The sequence below is a fragment of the Anser cygnoides genome, chromosome 15, assembly GCF_040182565.1.
Source record: "Anser cygnoides isolate HZ-2024a breed goose chromosome 15, Taihu_goose_T2T_genome, whole genome shotgun sequence".
NCBI classification, from domain to species: Eukaryota; Metazoa; Chordata; class Aves; order Anseriformes; family Anatidae; genus Anser; species Anser cygnoides.
The window spans coordinates 17,569,731-17,592,895 of record NC_089887.1 but is presented as its reverse complement, the minus strand read 5'-3'; the positions used below and the strand labels follow the sequence as shown (position 1 = coordinate 17,592,895).

Sequence of the window (23,165 nt, the reverse complement as noted above, 5' to 3'; positions counted from 1 at the left end):
AGACAAATAAATATGCTTTAAGGCAAACAGAGTTAAACTTCCAAGGTGAAGCTCCATCTTTTAGAGTAAATGAAAAAAAATCTGCAGTCTCAGAAATAGACACACACATACAACAGGAAAACCTACACGCATATTGAACTTGTGACATGAAAACAGTGCAAATTGCGGTGGCAGTTTTCACACTAGAAGCACATCAGTACTTAACTACTAAAGAATTAGATATTGATTAAACAGTTCTATTATTTGAGTTTGAAAGATACTGCAAGGTGCTTCCCATATTAAAATATTTGTTGCAATATGCAAACTGTAGATTGCTCTTTTTCAAAAAAGAAAAGATGCTAATGCAACCCCTGCACAACAGCTAGAAAAAAGGATGCCTGCACCTGACAATTCGATTTTTACCCAAACACTAACCTAACAATTTAAACAGTTAATTATTTTTAAAAAGCATTTATAGATTAAGTATTAACTGAGATTAAGGCTAGCAATCTGTTAAAAAATTCCATGACAGTGCCCCACAAGCTGTTGTGTAGTGCTGGCAGTACATCTCCTTGACGGGACAAAGGCCCCCAGTTCTCCACTAATAAGTAAGGCAGCACCACTCAAAACTTGTACGGTTTCAAATAGACATAGGACGATTTTCATCACTTTAATAACTGGAAAAAAAATGAATTAAATGTCTCAATCCCTGGATCAAGTAGTTTTTGTATACTGGCTTTCAGAAATTATGAAATAAATAAATTAAGGGGCTGTGGAATTTCATAAATGATTTATGGAAGTATAAGAAAACTTCTCATAGAGGCAAAGACAATTGCTATTCTACTCCTAGATATAAGGATATCAGTGTATTCAAGTAGTTTTCAGTGAGTACTTGCTCTTGCTCCTATGTTACTGGTTTGGAAGACTTCAGGGGGCTGAGAAGGGTGTCACTTACCGTCATACTCCGGTATTCATCTTCAAACATATCCAGAAAAATTTCTTCTCCCTTTCAATAAAAAATAAAAATAAAAAAGGAACATGGACATATCATGAATCCATGAATATGGTTAAGTACCCATGTTTGCTTTTGTTTAAGTGTGCATTGGTTGTAGGTGGCAAGGTGTGGGCAGCAGGGGTGGCCTCTGTGAGGAGAGGCCGGGGCTGTCCAGTGCTGGACACAGCCAGCACCATGTAGCTCTGACAGCCCCACCACACGGGGCAGCGGAGCCAGTCAGTGACACTGGGGGTGCCTCTACAAAACAGATCAGGGCAAAATCCTGCCCAGGAGAGAAGGTGGGATGTAGAAGAGCTGGGAAGGAAGAAGTGAAGTCAAGCTTGGGAAAAGAGGGAGATGTGGTGGAAGGTGTTGTTTCAGTTTGTCTTTGTTTCACATTATCCAAATCTTTGTTAATTAGCAATTAATTAATTTTCCCCAAGTCAAATCTGTTTTGCCCATGACAGTAATTGGCAAACAACCTCCCTGTCTTTACTTCCACCCACAAGACTGTTTTGCCATCTTCTCATCTCCCTGCCATGTTGAGGAGGGGCAGTGCGTGAGCAGCTGGGTGGGTGTCCAGCAGCAGGCCAAGGTCAACCCACCACAAATTACCTTTTTTTCCTAAGTTAAAAATAACCCTGCACCTTCTTCTTCACAAGAACTTAACAAAAATTGGAAGATATTTTAGACACTCGAAACCTGTTACAGATTTACTGCTCCTTATGTAGAAGTTCATGTCTAGGGCTAAGTATTTTATTTCTCTCATTGTTTACAACATTAAAAAAAGCAAAAAGCTGCAGAGGTCTCAAATAAAAAAAGATTAAGTAAAGTTTTATGTCATCATTTAGACAAGACAAACAAAAAGTAATGCCAAAAAGAACCACCTTCCATATTAACGTCAATAACAAAGTTCCAGAAACTTTCTAATAATGTGGCTCTGTTCCATGAGCTATATAGCAGTTGCAACAAAAAGCACATCTACTCATTTGACCTCCAATGCAAACTCTACGGGACTTCTCGCATCCTTTTTATGAAGTACATCAGTGGGGTATTGAAAGGCAAGGAAAGAGAGGAATCCTCCAAACACCTTCTTCCCTGCAATAAACATGTAGTTCCCATCTTAAACAAGTGCTGCCTTGAGCACTGACAATGGGCTACGGAATTTCTTTTAATTCCACATGTAACAAATTTTAATAGCACTTCATGTATATACCTTATAGAAACGACGAAGGAGATGAACACTTTCTTCCCTTGCACCCTAGAAAAGAAAAAATAACTGTGTTTCAGGGAGTAAATATACTCTTTACTCAAAGTCGTATTTAAAGAAAACGCACCCAAAACTTTGTATAGAGACTATCTATTAATATTCCCATTTCATAGCCTTCAGCCCAGAATTTGATCTAGCACTGTTCTTGCACTTACAAAAATACAGCTTAGCTGAGCTTGTTTGTTTCAAAAGTAATTCCCTTTACACTGCTGAGACATTGACATACAAGTTTCAGAAAAAATGAAATTAACTTTTCAAGTAGAAGTAATTATCAAGAAAACAGCAAAGCTGAGAACTGAATAGGGGGCTATTGATTCTTTACTTTCACTGCACAGAATCGCCAATAGGAATATGTTAAAATTTCATATGCTTATTGCAATCAAAAACGAAATATTTGTGCAACTATACAAGACTCAAAGACAAGTAATGCTGGAAGTGGTATCTGAAAGGAAAGTACTAACCTCAAGGCATGCAAGGTGAACGTCTTTTATGATGCTGCCATTTTTAGAAAACACAAGCTGCTTCAGCAACAGACAGCCAAGTTCTAAAGTTGCCAAACGGATTTTTCCATCTATGAAAAGAGAATTTCAATATACAAAACAGTAGCATCTGTCATACACACCCTGCCTGAGAAAAATGGGTGCTGATGCTGACATACAATGTAGATGGCTATAAAAAGAGAACTGGAGGAGTAATTAGTAAGAAATTTTAAAACAAAACTATGCAACAAGGTGGCAATAAAGATGAACATCATCAGAAAAGCCACTGAAACCAACATCTTAATTAACTGGAAGCACAGATTGAATTACACTAAAATGAGGGAAGAATCATGGATGATTGGCACGGATAAAGTTACGAGACGAAATGAGGTTTTGTATACAGCATTCTAGTAAAGTATAGCTTTTCCTTAAGTCCAAAGGATTTCAGCACAACCCACGCAACTGAGCCATGTTGGAGCAGTTCCTGAAGAACTGCAGCCCCTGAGAAGGGCCCGTGTACAATCAGTTCAGGAAGGACGGTATCCCATGGGAGGGACCCCACACTAGAGCAGGGGAAGAGTAAGGGTGAAGGAGCAGCAGAGACCGAGCGTTAAGGACTGATCACAAGCCCCATTCCCAGTCCCCTCTGTGCTGTTCATGGGGGAGGAGGCAGAAGAATCAGCAGTGAAGTGGAGCCTGGAAAGGAATGGGAGGAGGTGGTATCATTTTATTTTTTTAATTTTAGTTCTTACTGCCTTACTCTGTTATGTACTGGCAATAAATTAATCTTCCCCGAGCCATGTCTGTTTTCCCCATGATGGTAATTAGTGAGTGATCTCACTGTCCTTACCTTGACCATATTTTTCTCCCCAGCTTGCCAAGTGAGAGAGTAGTTTGGTGGGCAATTATTTGTATATACACCATTTAATCTGTATCTAGCACATCTGCTAGATAGCTAATATTCTGTAGATCAGTCTTGCAAGTCAAATAAGCATTAGATTTTATTCTGCAGACAATCAGGAACTTGACCGTGAGTCAGTTTCAGGGGAAACCAGTTCCACTCATTTAAAGTTTTAGCAGGGGAAGTGCAGGGGAGAGGAGCTGTGGCTTGAACAAAAGTTGTGTTTCTATGGAATAAGACACTGAGCCTTCTACCCTCATTTTACAAAGAAGTTGAAGTTAAGGAAAAAAAACATTTTCTGCAAAACAATTCAGAACTGAAAATACAATCTGTGATTAAAAGAAGAGCATGGGAAAATTTGCTAACACCTCCAGAAACAAATGACACCTATAAACAAAGGACATCAGTTATTTCTTGAATATATTTTTGAAGACTACTCCTTCACTGGAACTACTGTTACAAGCAAAGGTGCCATACATCAAGTTTTCAGAATGAAATCCTACATTAAGCTGCAGTTACTAGACATCTCACCATTCCTTGCTCAATGTTTTGTTTATTCAAAAAAAGCAGAAAGTGGGAAAATTAAGGCAGACCCTTGTGAAGTCCTGAGCATAAAAACGACTATTCAGGTTGCTCAGCAACTGAGGAAAAAGTTGTATTTGTTTTTCACAGCCCTTATTTACTTATTGTTCAACAAAGAGCATGTTAAACAGATTTTCTCCTCATACACAGGCAGCTAAGTAGCTGCTTTTTATTTTAATTTTATTTTATTTTTTAAGTTTGCAAACATTTCAGCTTGTTAAAAAAATATTGTAAACGTGATACCTGGTTGTGCAGCATAATTCATTATCCTGATGAGCCCTTCTGCAAGTACATGATTATACGAATTTCTCTCTTCAGCATGTTGTGCAGGAAGTTGAATTCTCTCCAACTTGACTGGGTCAATTCCTTTTGTAGGGAAGGGAGGTTAGTTAGAAAACAGGACTATACCTCAAGGTAAGTATTTAATAAACTGCAACAGTTTTCTTGGAATAGTGTAATTAGTGATACAAAGAAACTCAAAACCAACTTGCTTAGTTATCACAAGGAAAAGGAAGAACAAAGACTAAACACATTTGTGGACCACTGAACTAAGAGCCTTAGAAAAAGCCTAATGGGTGAAGACGCTCCAATCCCAAAATGGTTAGTGACATCCAAACTCATCCTTCCTCAAACTATTCCCGTTTAATAGAAAAAAAGCAAGCAAGGTTATTTCTCAGAATAGACTGGTTACTGATAAGACCTCATAAAGTAAAAGATAGTCATGGATTGCTCAGGAACTCCTTGTTCTTGTTTTAAGGAATGGTAATAAAGATCCCTATAAAACAGAAGATGACTTTATTGTGGTTTATAGTTTCTTCTAACCCTGAACTTTTAGTTTACACTAGGTCTTCTATCACTGATACTGAAGAAAGAGAGGGAAAGCGAAAGCATTTAAGGAATGAGGGCAATCAGCAGAATGTTAGTGTTTACAAAAATCTAACAGCTTAAAGAACTACAGTTTTCCTTCCGAAAAGTAAAGGTCCTTTTAAATAACATTTCTTACAGATTATCTATAAGCAAACTAAGCTCTCACAGAGGGATGTCATCATTGCCCAGCAGAAACACATTAAGGAGACTATGATGACACAATGCAAGAATGAAGCAGGACTGAGCAACTCAACAAATCGGCCAAACTGAAATCACAGTGAAAAAATTGGTATTCTATCAGCATCTTTCATTTGGTTGTCTGCCTGCCAGGGATGCAGAATTCTGCATTCCTGAAATACTGCACATGCTCTAGCAACATACATGAAGGGCTCCATTTGGGATAAAAATAACTCTCAGATGCAATTTGCAAAGAATCTATTTAGCTATATATGCATTCCTCTTGGGATTCTTTCTTCCTGTTCATGTGGGTATTTCTTGCTGGTGAGAAACACGCACATATTCATTAAACCCATTCAAGAACATGGACCAAAACATAGATTCAGTGTCAAAATGGAAACGCCCCAGTCAAAAGCCACAGAAGGGTCTCTACATTTAGTGACAGAGACTGAGAAAGGTGCTCCTTTAGAAGCAAGGCCTGAAAGCAGAGTTTTCATTGAGCTAGGACAATTCTGATTTTTCTCTTTTTTTTTTTTTTTTAAACATGTCCTCTTATAGTCTTCATAGAGTGCCAGAATGAGAAGGATGGGGGGTGGGTGGGACATGATGGTGGTGAAGTTCAAAGTGACCAACAAGAGAATCAAAAACATATCTGAAACAGCCAGGATACTGAAAATCTGCAAGTCACTTTCCTTTGGTGTAGAAAGGACAACCCTGTGTTACGTTCAATCACCAGAAGTCATCCCAACTTTCTAGTTCATCAACTGTTTGAGCTGATTCAAGTGCTCACTAGAGCATTTACTGTCTGTCAGACAGACAGTGAATATCTAGACAGATCCTAGATAGGCGACTCCTAGAGATTTATCATTTCCTGAAACTGAGAAAACAACTCTGTCACTCCGTTTTTGGAGAGAAACCTTCAAGCCTCTTTATAAAGAAAATGATCCCTGGCCCATATCTTGGGAAAGACTGCAGGCAGGCAGATTCTTGCGTTCTGCTGAATTCAGATATAAACATTTGCTGTACCTCAATCCGGAGGCACCTTCCAAGACTGACACTAAATCTGGTTTAGAAATCTAAGAATTCTGGTTTAGATCTGCAGAAGTTCCTGAGCTTGTCAAGAACAACATTGAGCTCTTGCACCAAACAAACACTAGAAATCAACAACTTATAAAACCTCCTCCTCTTCAAGATGCAGAGACACTGATTCTGTAGCCCTCGTATCTATTACATGGCACAAGAGAAATCAGTCAGCGGAAGACAGAGAAGACCAAAATTGGATGTTATTATCTGTCTAGCACCTAAGATCTAAGGGCGAGGATGGGGTAAGGGGAAATAACTTCCAAAGAGCAACAGAGTAATGTAAATTGTTGACAAGGAAAACCAGTGAGTACAGCCTAAGGAATTTTTCACTTAGAGACAGTTGATGTGACCACCAAAGAATGAAGTGTAGATTTTAACCCCTTAAATATATAAGAGGTATCTGCAGTTTTAGGGCTGGAAACTCTTAGCCTGTAAAAGGTAGGTATTTCACTGCCTGTTGTATTTCTCTTGGTAACCCTAGAAATTTAGTGAAAAATAAACAGCATAAGAGATTGCTGAAACTAGGCAGCAAGACGCAGCATTTGCTGCATTCCTCACTGTTTACAGCAACACTATAGATGTAAGCAAATAATCTTTGAGATGAGAGGATAGATTTTTTTTTCCTGGGAACAGGATCTTGAAGACTGAGTTTAATTATGCTGAAAGCAAATACAGTGGCCTGAAGGATCTGTTATTTTATAGTCTGAAATAGAATAATTCTCAAGAAATATCACCCTTGAATACAGCCTTACTCCCTTATGACACAAAGACTTCTGGGGACACTCTGAAGCTGCACAGTTATAACTACTGATTTTGGCTAATCACAGTTTCAGCTACAGAATCACAACAGAAGAGAATCCATCTTTGAAACGGGGATTTTCTAGCACAGTGATACCCAAAAGTCCCTCAGGGGCAGAACATTTTCCTAAGAAAGTGTACTGGTTGCAGGATTCGTTTGTTGATGGGCAGGGAATCAGAGAGGTGCAAGTCAGTAGGCTAGACCATGACAAGACTGTTGTGCTATCTTTGGTGATATTAGTTGCATTACCAGCTTTTGTCATAATAGTCTGTCAAAACCCTGAAATTATCCCTGAACTGCAAATAATTTCAGAGAGTTATTCCTTCATTACCAGAAAAAATGAAAGGAGAATAGGAAGGATTCAGCTTAGCTATTTACACCATGAGTTCTCGTTCCTCAACCCTTATCTCCACTGTAGTTGACCTTGAGAGGTGCCTTGAAATGAGAAAAAAAATCCTTCCTTTAAGCTTGCTACCAAACATGATGTTCTTTTGCTCAATTTATTGGAACAGTGGTTCCAAAAAAAAAAAAGTTAGCCATAATCATCCCTTGGAAAAGGCTACATATTCTTAAGCAATATGAATTATAACGAACTACACTTGTAACACAGTTTTGCTAGTTTTTACAACAGTCCAGAATCCATAGGAGATTTGCAGAATGCCAGTGTTCTATGCCATAACACAACTCAACTTGTAAAATCTCCTTGAGCCTTCAATCAATTATGTCTTGTTAAGACATTGTGCACACTGGATGAAGAGGTTGTTGAGGAATTAGACAGCATAAAAAGACTTACTGAAGGACTGTCAAAGCTGAACAGAAACAGGCATCAGCCAACTGTCACAGTCAGATCTGATTCTCAGGCCTTGTGCATTTATGTAGATGTTTAAAGTACACAAATACTTACTATTTACACATGGGGACAAGTTTTACAACATTTTATACTTGAAGTACATGTAGCAATCACACTACATGCAAAGTGGGGAAGAATCCTACCCAACATATATTCAGACTGAACATAGCGAGCTTCATCTGAATTTAAAAGATCTATAGTGAAACATGATAATTCTATGCCAATTTCAAGAAACCAACGAAGAAGAGTTATTTGATGTTCACATAGCTTTCTACCAACACCTGCCTAAAAAGGAGATCCTTAGCAGCTGTTTTTTACTTACAGCGTACTTATCCCTCCGCCATATCATGTAAAGAATTTCTCACTGTTTAAGACTTGCATAAACAAACTACAAGCAGATTGTGCATGTCTAAAACCACACATCTCATTTAGTTTTCTCTGGAAGAAGAAACATTGCTTACCTTTGTTGTGTGACATTGCATACAGAAGACAGAGCACAAACAGGGCATAGTAATCGTCTTCAGCACAGTCCAGTGCATTATAGACCATATCAAGAAAAGGCCTGCAGAAAGGAAAAACTTTGAAGTGGTCAAGAAAAATCATTTACAGAAAAATCAGTAACTATCATTAGCTACATGTAGAACAGAAAAGAGAATCTACAGAAATGCACATTTTCAGGCATTAAAACAAAAGTTAACCTGCTCAAGAGTACTCAGATCAGGGCCATGTCTTGTATTACATTCTGACATTAATTCAAACGTTTTAACAGGAATTGTTTCATAGTACTTTCCCAAGAGCTACTTGTTCATACATTTACTGAGTTTGTTTGTAGCACTTTTATGTAAGCATGTAGAAGCATTGTACAGATTAAGTGTATATACACATAATTATCTTCAAGGAGCTACCACTGTTGCATAAAAAATAACTAACTTAAAATCCATATACTAAACAAGAGTTGAAAAGTTTTTATCATCACTATAGCAAGAAAGCAGTTTTCACAAACAGTTTGGAGAAAGATAAGTTATTCTAAAGCAGTCAAAAAATTTAGAATCAAAAAGGTATAGGAAAGAAAAAATGAAGAAGGAAAGAACATTTGAATGGAAAAATGAAAGCTTTGGGTTGCAGATGAGTTTTGTTTTCCTGGGTTTAAGCACGAGTGATCTGTGACACATACTCAGGAAGCTACAAACAGTGGTGAACTCATCCTTCACCTGTATCCTTAACAGGTAAGAAAAATCAATTTAATCCAGAAGATGTTTGGGTAGATCAAATGTGGCCGAGATTCAGCTGGTATTAACCCAACCTTAACTGCAAGGCAACTTGGTTTCTTGTCTTAAACTGGCTTGCATCCAGCCAGCTCAAGTAAAGAGCACAAGTAGAAATTAAATTCTTTGATGTACTTTCACAGGGTAAGTGGCAAGGATGGACAAAAAATGACGAAAGCCTCACAGTCAGAAGAAGAATAAAGTTTAGAACTTAGATTGAAAACAGAATTCCCACCTGTTGATTAAAGTAATAAAGGAATAAAACCCTTATGCTACCTAACTCAACAATAACATTCAAAGCCATAAAACAAATATATTTTCCCCATCTCTAGACTCAGCAGAGAAGAAGCGGCCACTACAAGCCCATCATGTTGGTTAGCAAAAGGTCAGAAGAGCTATCAAAGATGACAACACAACATACTTCCATATCTATTTCAGACTCATGTTACCTTCATGGACACACTTTATGACTTCAGCTGAGTGGCTTACGTAATGATGTATTTAGCACTTCCCTTCAGTTCCAAACACATTTGTGTTTTCGTTTACTAAAACAAAGCTATCACAAGAATAACACACTGTTCCTCTGCACTTTTCATGACATCACAGCCATGTGTTTGCGCATTTCTGAAGCTGGATTTATAGAATCATAGAATATCCCGAGTTGGAAGGGACCCATAAGGATCATCAAGTCCAACTCCTGGCACTGCACAGGTCTGCCCAAAAGTTTATACCATATGCCTAAGTGCACAGTCCAATCTCTTCTTGAATTCAGACAGGCTTGGTGCAGTGACTACCTCACTGGGGAGCCTGTTCCAGTGTGCGACCACCCTCTCCGTGAAGAACCTCCTCCTGATGTCCAGCCTAAACTTCCCCCGCCTCAGCTTAACACCATTCCCGCGGGTCTTATCACTGGTGTTTAGAGTGAATAGGTCACCTGCCTCTTCACTCCCCTTCGCGAGAAAGGGGTAGACTGCAATGAGGTCCCCCCTCAGCCTCCTCTTCTCCAGGCTGAACAGGCCCAGTGACCTCAGCCGCTCCTCATGTGTCTTCCCCTCTAGGCCCTTCACCATCTTCGTCGCCCTCCTCTGGACACTCTCCAACAGTTTAATGTCCTTCTTGTACTGTGGTGCCCAGAACTGCACACAGTACTTGAGGGGAGGCCGCACCAGTGCAGAGTGGAGCGGGACAATCACCTCCCTCGACCAACTAGCAATGCCGTGCTTCATGCATCCCAGGGTACGACTGGCCCTCCTGGCTGCCAGGGCACACTGCTGGCTCATATTCAACTTGCTGTCAACCACAACCCCCAGATCCCTCTCTGCGGGGCTGCTCCCCAGCGTCTCATCGCCCAGTCTGTACGTATAGCCAGGGTTGCCCCGTCCCAGGTGCAGGACCCGGCACTTGCTTTTATTAAACTTCATGTGGTTGGTGATCGCCCAGCTCTCCAATCTGTTCAGATCTCTCTGCAAGGCCTTTCCACCCTCAGCCGAGTCCACAACTCCTCCAAGTTTGGTGTCATCCGCAAATTTGCTCAAAACACCTTCCAGTCCTACATCCAAGTCATTTATAAAAACATTGAAGAGGACTGGCCCTAAAATGGAGCCTTGAGGGACCCCACTAGTGACCATCCGCCAGCCAGATGTGGCCCCATTTACCACAACCCTTTGAGCCCTGCCTGTCAGCCAATTGCTCACCCATCGTATGACGTTTGTGTTAAGTTGTATGTTGGACATTTTGTCCAGTAGGATCCTATGGGAAACCGTGTCAAAAGCCTTGCTGAAGTCCAAAAAGATCACATCAGCTGGTTTCCCTTGGTCAACTAGATGGGTGATCTTATCATAAAAGGAAATCAAATTTGTTAGGCAGGACCTACACCTCATGAACCCATGTTGGCTGGGACCAATGACTGCATTGTCCCCCAGGTGCGCTTCAATAACCTCAAGGATCATCTTCTCCATAATTTTACCAGGCACTGACGTGAGACTGACAGGCCTGTAATTGCTAGGGTCTTCTTTCTTACCCTTCTTGAAAATTGGCACATTTGTCAGCTTCCAGTCCAATGGGACCTCTCCAGATTCCCAAGATCGTTGAAAAATAATTGAGAGAGGTCCCGCGATGACATCAGCCAGCTCTTTAAGCACCCTGGGATGGATCCCATCCGGACCCATGGACTTGTATGGATCCAGGTGGAGCAGCAAATACCACACACGTTCAGGGTCGATTGGGAGTTTGCCATTCCCACTGTCATGGTCCTCCAGCTCAGGGCACCCAGGGTCCCGAAGCCCATCATCAGCGTTGAAGACAGAGGTGAAGAAGGCATTAAAAGTCTCTGCTTTGCCTATGTCATCCTCTGTGAGGAGACCCTCCCCATCTAGTAGCGGACCTACGTTTTCTTTGGTTCTCCTTTTTCTATTCACATATCTAAAAAAACCTTTTTTGTCGTCTCCCACAGACATGGCCAGCTTCAACTCTAGTTGGGCTTTGGCCACACGAATTTTCTCCCTACAAACATGAACAGCATCCTTATATTCCTTCATCGTCGCCTGACCCTCCTTCCAGCAGCCATACACTTTCTTTTTTTGCCTTAGCTCCAGTAGAAGATCCCTGGTCAGCCAGGCCGGCCTTCTGCCCTGCTTGCCTGACTTCCGATATTTTGGAATCGCCTGATCTTGAGCTTTTAGGAGGCAGTGCTTAAAGATGGACCAGCACTGATGGACACCAATGCCTTCAAAAGCAGTTTCCCAGGGGACCTTGCTGACTAATTCCCTGAGCAGCCTGAAGTCTGCTTTCCCCACATCCAGGGCTGAGGTTTTGGTGGCAGTTTTCCTTCTGTCACCATAAATTCTAAACTCAACCACTTCATGGTCACTATGACCAAGACGGCTGCCAATTGCCACGTCTCCCACAAGACCCTCTCTGTTCTCCAGCAACAGGTCTAGGAGGGAGCCTTTCCTAGTTGGCTCACTTAGCACCTGCACCAAGAAGTTATCATCGAGGTGCTTTATGAACCTCCTGGACTTGCTCGTGTCAGCCGTGTGGTGATCCCAGTTGACATCTGGCAAGTTAAAATCCCCCATTAGGACGAGGGGAGTCGATCTCGAGGCATCTCTTAGTTCTGCAAAGAATAATTCATCAGCGTTGTCGTCCTGGCCAGTTGGTCTGTAATAGACTCCCACAACGACATCCCCTTTATTTGTTCGTCCCTTAATCCTTACCCAGAGGCTCTCAGCTTTGCCATCGCCGACTTGAAGTTCCACACAGTCCAGCCCATTCTTCACATACATCGCCACCCCGCCACCTCGCCTACCCTGCCTGTCACCATCTATTGCAACACACCAGCCACAGGACTCATCCCACCAGGTTTCGCTTATGCCGATGATGTCGTAGCTGTGGGACTGGGCCAAGACTTCCAGCTCATCCATTTTATTCCTCATACTGCGTGCGTTTGTGTAGAAGCACTTCAAATGCGCCTCCCTACACGCAGCACCTTGTGTTGCCGAAGGGCACCGAAGGGCCTCACTAGGACACAGTCCCTCTGATTCTAGCACACCATCTCTTAGCTCATCACCGGCATGCCTGGTTCTATCCCCTTCCCCTTCGACTCTAGTTTAAAGCCCTATCAGCCCAGCCAACTCCTGAGCAAAAATCCTCACCCCTCTCTAAGAGAGGCATGATTTCATGCATCCTCTATAATACACTCAATTGCCACTAAGTTTTTATTCCTCTCTGCCCAAGTTTCACTTTGCTATTCATATCTAAGACAATTTTCCCATACAATGGTCCTACTGTAGATCTCATGAAAGGAGAATATAGCTATTTGAGCAAAAGCGACCTAAATAATTAGTCATGTTGAAAATGAACATTCTGAGTAACAACCAAGAGTGCCTGCAGTCTTAAAAGCACTTCCTAAGCAATAAACAACCCCTACAACTGTCATGACATCCTGAAATGGGGTGTTTTAAACATAGCGAAAAGAGTTCAGACTCAAGGTTGAAAGAAGAAAAAGGGTCAAAATATCAAGGTTCAAGATTACTAAAACACTTAAATACTAGGTAACTTGTCAGACCAACAACTGATAATAATTAACCTAAAAATTGACCTATGATGTTAAACTAATATCATTTTAATTTTAGCAAAACCTACGCTTTAGGAGGCAAAAGCAGCAGTTTTTATACCTGTTCCAGTTTGTTATGTCACTCCCAGAGGCAGCTGCACTCTTTTCTTCATCTGTTGTATTCTGTTCTGTCACAGCAGAGATAGACAATTCTGACAGTTTACATCTCTCCATGATTACCATCTCTATTTCTGAAAAACAAAAATTAGTATTTTCAAACATTTTTTTTACAAGCTCTTTCATATTTCCCACTTCTCATGTGAAGTCACTGATGCAACTATATAAGATGTATAACCACAACCTCAGAAGGGTTAATCAATAACTAGATGTAGGCAAATCTTCTTCCCAATAGAAAAAAGCTTTCTTATATTTCAAGAAATTTAACACTATAAAGTTACGCATATACATATGAAAGAAAATATAAAAAATGTGTCCAGTAAGTAAATAACAGTAATCCCCTTCCCCTCTAAATCATAGGAAGGAAACACATAGAATATCTTTCGGAAAAAAAAAGTTTGTGAAAACACTGGCGAGCGCTAGCAGTGGGAAATTAAGTTTCAGAGAGGGTGTAAATGGGTTTCTACATCACAGCAAACAAGATACCTAGTCCTAAGTGATTCAGACCAATTGGTTTGAAGTAGAAATACCAGGACCAAATCTAGCATTTGCTTAAGAACTTGGACAAAGATTACTAGTTAACACACCGGTTTACACAGTAGATCACATCATACTTCCTTAAGATTACGGTGGACAACATAACATCAATTATTTGACATCATTTATGGAAAAAAGAGGATCCTGGAAAGTCTTATCAGAGAGACTGCTTACCTCAACAAAACGCAACCATGCCTGCAGAGGGCTGTCAAAGCACAAAAGGTCTTGTTTTCTACTCCTTGCATGCAATTCTGCCACTGTTCTCTCAATATACACCTAAAGTAAACACTATTTTCTGATGTACATCTGTCTAATAGTTACTAACTGCTAAAATAAACAGTTATGATGTGGCACTCATCCTATAAAACCAGTTCTTAAGGTTAGAGTTAGATCAAAAATCCTGAAAATGGGCAATTAAAAATCTAAGGTAAAGGATGTTTTTAATTTTGAACTATTAAATATCTTCTAACATATACTATTGCTTTTAGCATACTTGAACTTTTATCACTGAAACATGCACAGAATACCATCTTATAGAGGTGAAGTGCCTACACCATTTGCCTTACTGCAGAAAAGTTACGAAGTTGTGAAATCTACTTATAAAGTGCTCCATGATCACATACAACACCAAGTGCATGCATTTGTGGTAAGAGCCAAAGACAGAAGGAAGATACAAAGACATTTTAATGTTTTTCAATCAGACTAGAAGTATATGTTCTGATAGAATGATTTAATGTGAGAAAAAAAATGCAGCCAAAGAGAATAAAAAAAGAATATTCCCACGTTTACCTAGTGCAACAGGAGAACAAGCCATGTAACAGATCAAAATTAGGTGCATACAGTAAATAGTAATATCCAAATACAAGTATCATTTTTGTTTGCTGGTATACTCACCTTCATTTTCACTGCTTGTTCTGATGCCCTTTGAACTTGCTTCTGTACCTTTAGTTTTATCAAGGTCATCCTGGGTATCTTCAGATCCTCTCTCTTCTTCATCTTCTTCACCAACATTTTTATAGTTGGGTCTTTTCTGCACCCTCTTCTTCCCCTTCTGTTTGTTAATTTCAAGAGACCTCTCAAGCGTTTCTGTTGGTTTTATGAAACATCTGATACTTGACTTTGTCTGTAAATATTAAGGGTTTACACTGAGCTACAGCAAGACATTTTTAATTCTGGTTGATAAAGAAACTTTAGTTCACACAAAACAGGGGCTTTAGAATGTAATTCAGCACATTACTTAAATTTCAAATCAGTTTCAAAATACATGAAAGCAGACCTCAGACAACTTTTACTAATGAGTTAGTATAGTTTATCTCCAAAGTAACATATCTTAAAAATTTGTCATTAAGCGTGTCATTTTGAAACAAGGAGATTCAGAATTATGCGTTTTCTCAATGCAAGGTTCTTGAAACTGTATTTTCCTTCTTTGAACTTTGCTTAACAGTTGAGGCAGTTAGTGCATACAAAATTAAAACACTACTTACAAAGAGGATAAAGGCATCAAAATCAAGTGTGTATCAATAGCAATGTATTAATATGAAATACACTGACAAGAAAGCAAGAAGTACTTGATCAGTATGTTTTCCTGACAATCAATAGGACTAAAAGTTGGTTTCCTATCCTTTTGCAGGTTGTTTTTGAGCTGCAGTGCTTTGAGCTCCCTTCACACTTGTTTGGCCTGCCAGCTAGATCATCAGCGTACATGCTGCCTCTTGCCCAAAGCTACACAAACATCAACCAGCCAAACTTATCTGCTACTGAGAAGTGAAATATTCCTGGGGCTTCCTGCCAGCACAGGTCTGTACTGAAAAAACTGTTACAGAAACTTCATTACCTTTTAGATCTTGAGGCTTAACTCATGATTAGATGACACCGGCTAAAGGTTTCAAAAAGGGCAAGCAATAGGAAAGAAGTAAGACTAAATACAAAACTGGGGTTCCGTTCCTGGCCTTGTATATATCGAGCGCAGCAGGCAGTGAAGATGAGTGCATCAAAGAGACCTCAGAAAAAGTTTGGAAAAAAACCCTCTCTTCAATTAATAAGGAACACGAATATGTTAAAAAAAAAAACAAAAAAATAAGATTAGGAGATCAGGAAATAAGCCTTCCAAATCAAGAGGCCAAGGTGTTTCTCTGAAACACGACTTAAGAGGTTTTATAGAAATACTGAACTCAGTTGTACTCTGAAACAAGCCACACAGTATGAAGAATCTTTCACAATACTAAAAACTACTCAACCCACAATGTGAAATTTGCCACACATCTTTCCCTGTAGCCTCTCCGATGTATTTTTAACTGTATTGAACTGCAACATAAGAAAATTATTAAACAATTGGGGTTACAACCACATTACTTTTTATTGATGGTTTCTGGTCAGGAAAGTCATAAGAAAATTGAAAAACACATTAAGTCTTATTCTTTATGGAAAAAAATATGTAGGATGCAGACTGCAAGAAGCATTTAGATTTTTGCCTCCCTGCATTTACTTCTAACAATTGCTTCCTAGAATTCTGTGACTACTTCATGAAGAGTGCAGGTACTTAACATCCTTGTATTTCTAATATACTTCTGTTAGCCATATGAGCAAAATAACAGAAGAGACCATTTGACAGTGATATGCTGATAAGCACTGAACCATGGTTTGGTCCACTGCCAGAAAGAATGCTGAGAAGAGGTCAATATATATACTATATTTAGCAGCACAGGATATATTAAAATAATCTAAAAATTCAGATTTAAAATTAGTTTATACAGTATATAGTTTGATTACACATTTTAAGATATTGTTATTTCATACTTTTAAAAGTGTCTTTCCAACATATTTTCAATTATGGTTTGTGCAATTTATGTTGGTAAAATAAGGTAGTACCAGTAACAACCTCTTACGGGAAGGAGAAAGTAGGTTAAACAAGAAACAAGAAATAGGTAGATGTGGCCCACATCCGAATTATGCAGGAAAACAGATCTCACAGGAAATAAGGTAAAACTGAGTGTGATAACTGCTAACAAGTTTAAATCCATTCTGATGGCTACACATATTCAATGCACATCTTGAGGAAAAAAAAAAAAAACTTCTGATACCATCTAATAGCAGAAATAAAGTGAAAAATATGTAAAGACAAGTGCGTCTTAATTTGCTGTTTCGAACTGGAGAACCTGCTCAATGGAGTTTGAGCAATCATTAATGCCATATGATGTTCTGCAGATCTCCACGGGTACGTTATTGCCAACGCATAAGCTATCAGCAGTCGAATCTGTCACTGATTTTTCTTCCACTAAAACTTCCAGTAAAGAGTAACATTTGTTTCTGTACTACCATCATTCCTTCCCCCTAAATAACCCTGTATATGTTGTATTTATGCACAGCAACTGCAACACTCCTCAACTTTTCTTTTGTTAGGCTAAGTATTCTTTGCCTATTTAGTCACCTATTATGAGGGCAGGTGACCCAGCTTCTGGTTATCTCAGTCCCTACTCTCTACACCTCATTCTACTTTTAACTCATCTTGTTAGGAAGATGAATATAGACATTAGATTCTTACCTACTTCTGCTTTTAGAAACTGTACGTTAATTAGAAACTGACAGTTACACTTCAACTTAAAATATTTCAAGACATCTCTGCTACTGGAGTTACAAGCGTTAGGTACACTTCAGGGGTAACTGGCAATCACCATAACTGAGAATTATCCCCAAAACAAGCAGTTTAGGAGAGTATCAAAATGATTACCATGGGAAATTATAACAGAAAGGAAATAGTCAGAGATAAATTTAGGTGCAAGAACAAACAAATCTATTCTTAGACAAAAAAAAGAAAAAGTTGTTCATCACTTTTTTCTATTAACCTCGGAACAAGCAATCCTATAGCAGCTCCCTAAGTAGCTCCTATTATTCAATGAAATTGTCCTTTCTTTGCAGCAGAATGCACCACAGCAACAACTTTGCTATGATTCTGACATACATAATAGTCCGAAAAATAGTCCTTAAAACGACTAGCATTGCTCAAAAATCATCTTTCTGCTCTAAGAAGTCCTACCACAGACCAATGAGAAACTGTCTCATCTTTACCTACAGCTATCTACGCCTCTGTAGCTACAGCTTACTTTAGCCTCAGCACACTGAGATGTACATCAGTAGAAACTACCACATAGTGCAAGCAGTAGCTGTTCACACTCATCAACTGACAGCAGTTCACTTGATAGCTCCCTCCATGGAAGCGGGGCATGGAGCTCTTCCCCAAATTATTCCCTGTCCTTTCTGCAAATAACCAGGTTCCAGCAGTACACTTGCTGATCATACATGCTTGCCCTTCAAGGTTTCATTGAAGGACATGGCTGAATTTACTAAAAAAATAAAGCTTCTCCCATGGAAGTTTTTTCCATACCCACCACTCTGCTCTCTTAGTAACAGAGATCCATGTTTTGCTAAGGATTTATCCTAGAAAGCCAATACCCCTCTCATTTAAAGTAGCTGTTCAGGTAGGACAGAACCCCCAGTGTACGTAACATGAGATCACATCTTTAAGACCAGTAAGAAGCAGCAACGTAGACAGTATTACAAACAAAAGAGAGCAGAGGAGCAGACATTTATAGGAGCCCTCTAATATTCCTCACATTAGTGTAAGCACACAAACACATGCTACAGGTATTTTGCAACTGTGGACAGTAACAGTGACAGGAAAAAAAAATCTCACTCCTGTTATGCTGAGATATGCTCCCCCACCCTTTCACCACAAATTTCCTAGTTACAAAACTGCTTTTGCACAAGTAACACAACATTCAGCATGCAACTAGCAGAAGGTCAGACATTTCCTAACACAAATAAGAGACTCCTTTATCTTGAAATACTCAGTCAGCTCCACCATTCCACCTTAGAGTTTCTCCTAAAAAAAAAAGATGAGATTCTAAACATAAAATGTCAACTATATAAACACTAAAAGCCAAAAGCTACTGGCAAACATCAGCTTCCAAAAAGCATGGCAAACATGTAACTTCCATCACAGAATAGAAATAAATTGAAAAAAGTTGACTTGTACGAGTTCTAGCATATGTCCCCCTTGAAACTCTGAGCTATAGCTGCTGATGGGAAAGGATGTTTACAAGAATCAATCTACTCTTTGTTACAAATCAAAGATGAAGTCAGTAACTCTTAACCAAACAGTCAGACCTTAGGGGCAAGTTCACCCTTTAGACAAAGCTACAGTCAGAAGCCTCTTAACCAAAGTAAGGTCATACCCCCTTATTATTACTGTCCCCAAATAGGCGTTTAAAATTAATAAGAAAGCACTTCACAGTCTGAAGCCAACAACAAAAGAGAAAAACCATATATACAACGATCTCAGAAAAACACAATCTCAGAAAAAAGGGTAATGACAGAGTGATACAATTTCCATCTTTTTGTGGCTTGTCTATGTTCTCGTATTTGCATTGATGGGCTTTCACAGGTCATCAGTTTTATTACTAGAACACTAGGAATATTCAGATAAATTTATTTCATTCTATATCCAAAGGATTAACCATAAAGCCAGTTATATTTTTAAGGCTCTCATTTCTACTGTAGACTGTGTAAGGGAATAATTTTATAGGAAACCTGTGATGACCGATCTTTATTTCGGCAGCAAAGAGTCAATAACCAAAACTTAACATGGACTTGATTATAAAAGCGTCCTATCAAAGGGGCTAGAAGACTTTGCAGTGTCTGACCACCACAGCAGAACTAAGTATTCTTTTTTCTGTCCTACACCTTTTTGTACCCCTACCTGCAATACATATGTACACGTACAAAAAACACAAGGAAACACTGGCAAGCAAGAACGTAATACTGCAAGATACACAGAGCACTTTTCTGCTGTCATATTTAACAACAAAATTGAAGTTTCCTAATGTTGCTCTTCTTTCCTAAACACAATCACCTTAACTTAGCAGTTTTCAGATACTTGATTGTGTTTCAAATTAAGTATCTGCCTCTAAAAAAGGAAAAATTTCAAAGATTATTTGGCCACTTACTGTGTTTTTCTGAATATCTTGCTCAACTTTAGAAGAAAACACCGACAGGTCACCATTAAGAATAACCTCAGCCAAAGAATTCACCAAAGGGGCATAATGTATAATTAGAAAAACCTATTAAGACAAGGATAGAAAGAAACATCAGACATGTATTACAAGATGCATACAGTTTCACAATTTCAGTCACTGAATGTAATTTTTTGACCTTGTTGAATCTTACGTTACCTTGATATTACTGTATATGTAAATACTGACAGTTCGTGAAATTTGCTTCAAAACACAATCAGACATAATCCTCTATACAGGTATTTGTCCTTTCCCTACATTTTAAAACTACCTACTTTGAAAAATTTTTTATACTCTTCTCTCCTTCTGAGATTCAGGAATTCTCTGTCATCAGCTTTATGATGAAAGCCATGAGATATTCTAGCCAAATGAATGCAAATTAAAACTAGTCCATATAAATTGTTTTTAGGAAAATATTATTGTACTGACCACTGAATTTTCTGCATGCCAACAACCAGCAGTATTCCAGTTCTCTGTTGTGCATATAATTATTTTACAGTAATTCATCATGCAGTAGGCTAAACTGGATCAGAAGCAGCTTTTCTAGCTATAAAGTCACAATCACAGAATCACAGAATATCCCGAGTTGGAAGGGACCCATAAGGATCATCAAGTCCAACTCCTGGCACTGCACAGGTCTGCCCAAAAGTTTATACCATATGCCTAAGTGCACAGTCCAATCTCTTCTTGAATTCAGACAGGCTTGGTGCAGTGACTACCTCACTGGGGAGCCTGTTCCAGTGTGCGACCACCCTCTCCGTGAAGAACCTCTTCCTGATGTCTTCCCCCGCCTCAGCTTAACACCATTCCCGCGGGTCTTATCACTGGTGTTTAGAGTGAATAGGTCACCTGCCTCTTCACTCCCCTTCGCGAGGAAGGGGTAGACTGCAATGAGGTCCCCCCTCAGCCTCCTCTTCTCCAGGCTGAACAGGCCCAGTGACCTCAGCCGCTCCTCATGTGTCTTCCCCTCTAGGCCCTTCACCATCTTCGTCGCCCTCCTCTGGACACTCTCCAACAGTTTTAATGTCCTTCTTGTACTGTGGTGCCCAGAACTGCACACAGTACTTGAGGGGAGGCCGCACCAGTGCAGAGTGGAGCGGGACAATCACCTCCCTCGACCAACTAGCAATGCCGTGCTTCATGCATCCCAGGGTACGACTGGCCCTCCTGGCTGCCAGGGCACACTGCTGGCTCATATTCAACTTGCTGTCAACCACAACCCCCAGATCCCTCTCTGCGGGGCTGCTCCCCAGCGTCTCATCGCCCAGTCTGTACGTATAGCCAGGGCTGCCCCGTCCCAGGTGCAGGACCCGGCACTTGCTTTTGTTAAACTTCATGTGGTTGGTGATCGCCCAGCTCTCCAATCTGTTCAGATCTCTCTGCAAGGCCTTTCCACCCTCAGCCGAGTCCACAACTCCTCCAAGTTTGGTGTCATCGGCAAATTTGCTCAAAACACCTTCTAGGCCTACATCCAAGTCATTTATAAAAACATTGAAGAGGACTGGCCCTAAAATGGAGCCTTGAGGGACCCCACTAGTGACCATCCGCCAGCCAGATGTGGCCCCATTTACCACAACCCTTTGAGCCCTGCCTGTCAGCCAATTGCTCACCCATCGTATGACGTTTGTGTTAAGTTGTATGCTGGACATTTTGTCCAGTAGGATCCTATGGGAAACCGTGTCAAAAGCCTTGCTGAAGTCCAAAAAGATCACATCAGCTGGTTTCCCTTGGTCAACTAGATGGGTGATCTTATCATAAAAGGAAATCAAATTTGTTAGGCAGGACCTACACCTCATGAACCCATGTTGGCTGGGACCAATGACTGCATTGTCCCCCAGGTGCTCTTCAATAACCTCAAGGATCATCTTCTCCATAATTTTACCAGGCACTGACGTGAGACTGACAGGCCTGTAATTGCTAGGGTCTTCTTTCTTACCCTTCTTGAAAATTGGCACAACATTTGTCAGCTTCCAGTCCAATGGGACCTCTCCAGATTCCCAAGATCGTTGAAAAATAATTGAGAGAGGTCCCGCGATGACATCAGCCAGCTCTTTAAGCACCCTGGGATGGATCCCATCCGGACCCATGGACTTGTATGGATCCAGGTGGAGCAGCAAATACCACACACGTTCAGGGTCGATTGGGAGTTTGTCATTCCCACTGTCATGGTCCTCCAGCTCAGGGCACCCAGGGTCCCGAAGCCCATCATCAGCGTTGAAGACAGAGGTGAAGAAGGCATTAAAAGTCTCTGCTTTGCCTATGTCATCCTCTGTGAGGAGACCTTCCCCGTCAAGTAGCAGACCTATGTTTTCTTTGGTTCTCCTTTTTCTATTCACATATCTAAAAAAACCTTTTTTGTCGTCTCCCACAGACATGGCCAGCTTCAACTCTAGTTGGGCTTTGGCCCCGTGAATTTTCGCGCAATGGATTGCATTCTAGCTCCAAAGCAGCTATGTAATACAGGAATAAGGGCTACTGCCTGTAACATCTAAGCACCTACCCAGAAGCATTAAGGTGCCTCACCAGAGTTCTCTGTTTACACTGAGCACTCTGTTTTGAGGCAAGGTGTACAAGGTTAGGCTTAAGGCATACAATGGGCTTCCAGACAGAGCCAGCTCAGGTCCAGCCACAATGACCTTGTATCAGCTTCCATCCATTCTCTTCACAGGAACATCACAGCTGAGAACCTAAACAGTGGTTCTAACTGAAAAATCCCCTAATAATTTCCAAATCAGTAAACCTAAGCCTTGTTTTGACAACACACAGCTCAATATGGTCTCCACAGGTTTTCTGATTAAAGACAGACCAATGCCAGACCTTCAAAAGCTAGGTGATGATCAGCATACAGCAGTGACCTATGTAGAACTTTGTGAGGTTTTTCAAATTATTTTTGAAGTGTGTTGCAACTTCCTGAACTCAAGCTTATTTTGATTCAGTAAACATAGCTTGACTGTACACAGGAATATTTTTGCATAAATACCTTACATGCTCACCTTGAAATAGCAAAGGATTTTCATCTGTTAGCATGACACTCTCAAGTATTTGACTGTAATATATGAGTAATCCCTAAAAAAATATGTCTA

At 40.1% G+C, this 23,165-nt stretch overlaps 1 protein-coding gene across 8 annotated transcripts in view; it reads right to left on the bottom strand.

Moving 5' to 3' along the window:
• The window catches only part of CLEC16A (C-type lectin domain containing 16A), an 85,101-nt gene that overhangs the window by 46,909 nt on the left and 15,027 nt on the right, over positions 1-23,165 (bottom strand). For all 8 annotated transcript variants that reach the window (XR_010825181.1, XR_010825182.1, XR_010825183.1 and 5 more), the window contains exons 9-16: positions 20,017-20,130; positions 14,909-15,137; positions 13,422-13,551; positions 8,443-8,543; positions 4,449-4,571; positions 2,705-2,814; positions 2,190-2,234; positions 935-985 (exon numbers count right to left, since the gene is read on the bottom strand). Coding sequence is in view for 5 of the 8 variants with exons in the window: in XM_066977968.1 (XP_066834069.1) it covers positions 935-985; positions 2,190-2,234; positions 2,705-2,814; positions 4,449-4,571; positions 8,443-8,543; positions 13,422-13,551; positions 14,909-15,137; positions 20,017-20,130 (903 nt within the window). In the remaining 3 variants the exon portion in view is untranslated. The remainder of the gene's footprint in view (positions 1-934; positions 986-2,189; positions 2,235-2,704; positions 2,815-4,448; positions 4,572-8,442; positions 8,544-13,421; positions 13,552-14,908; positions 15,138-20,016; positions 20,131-23,165) is intronic.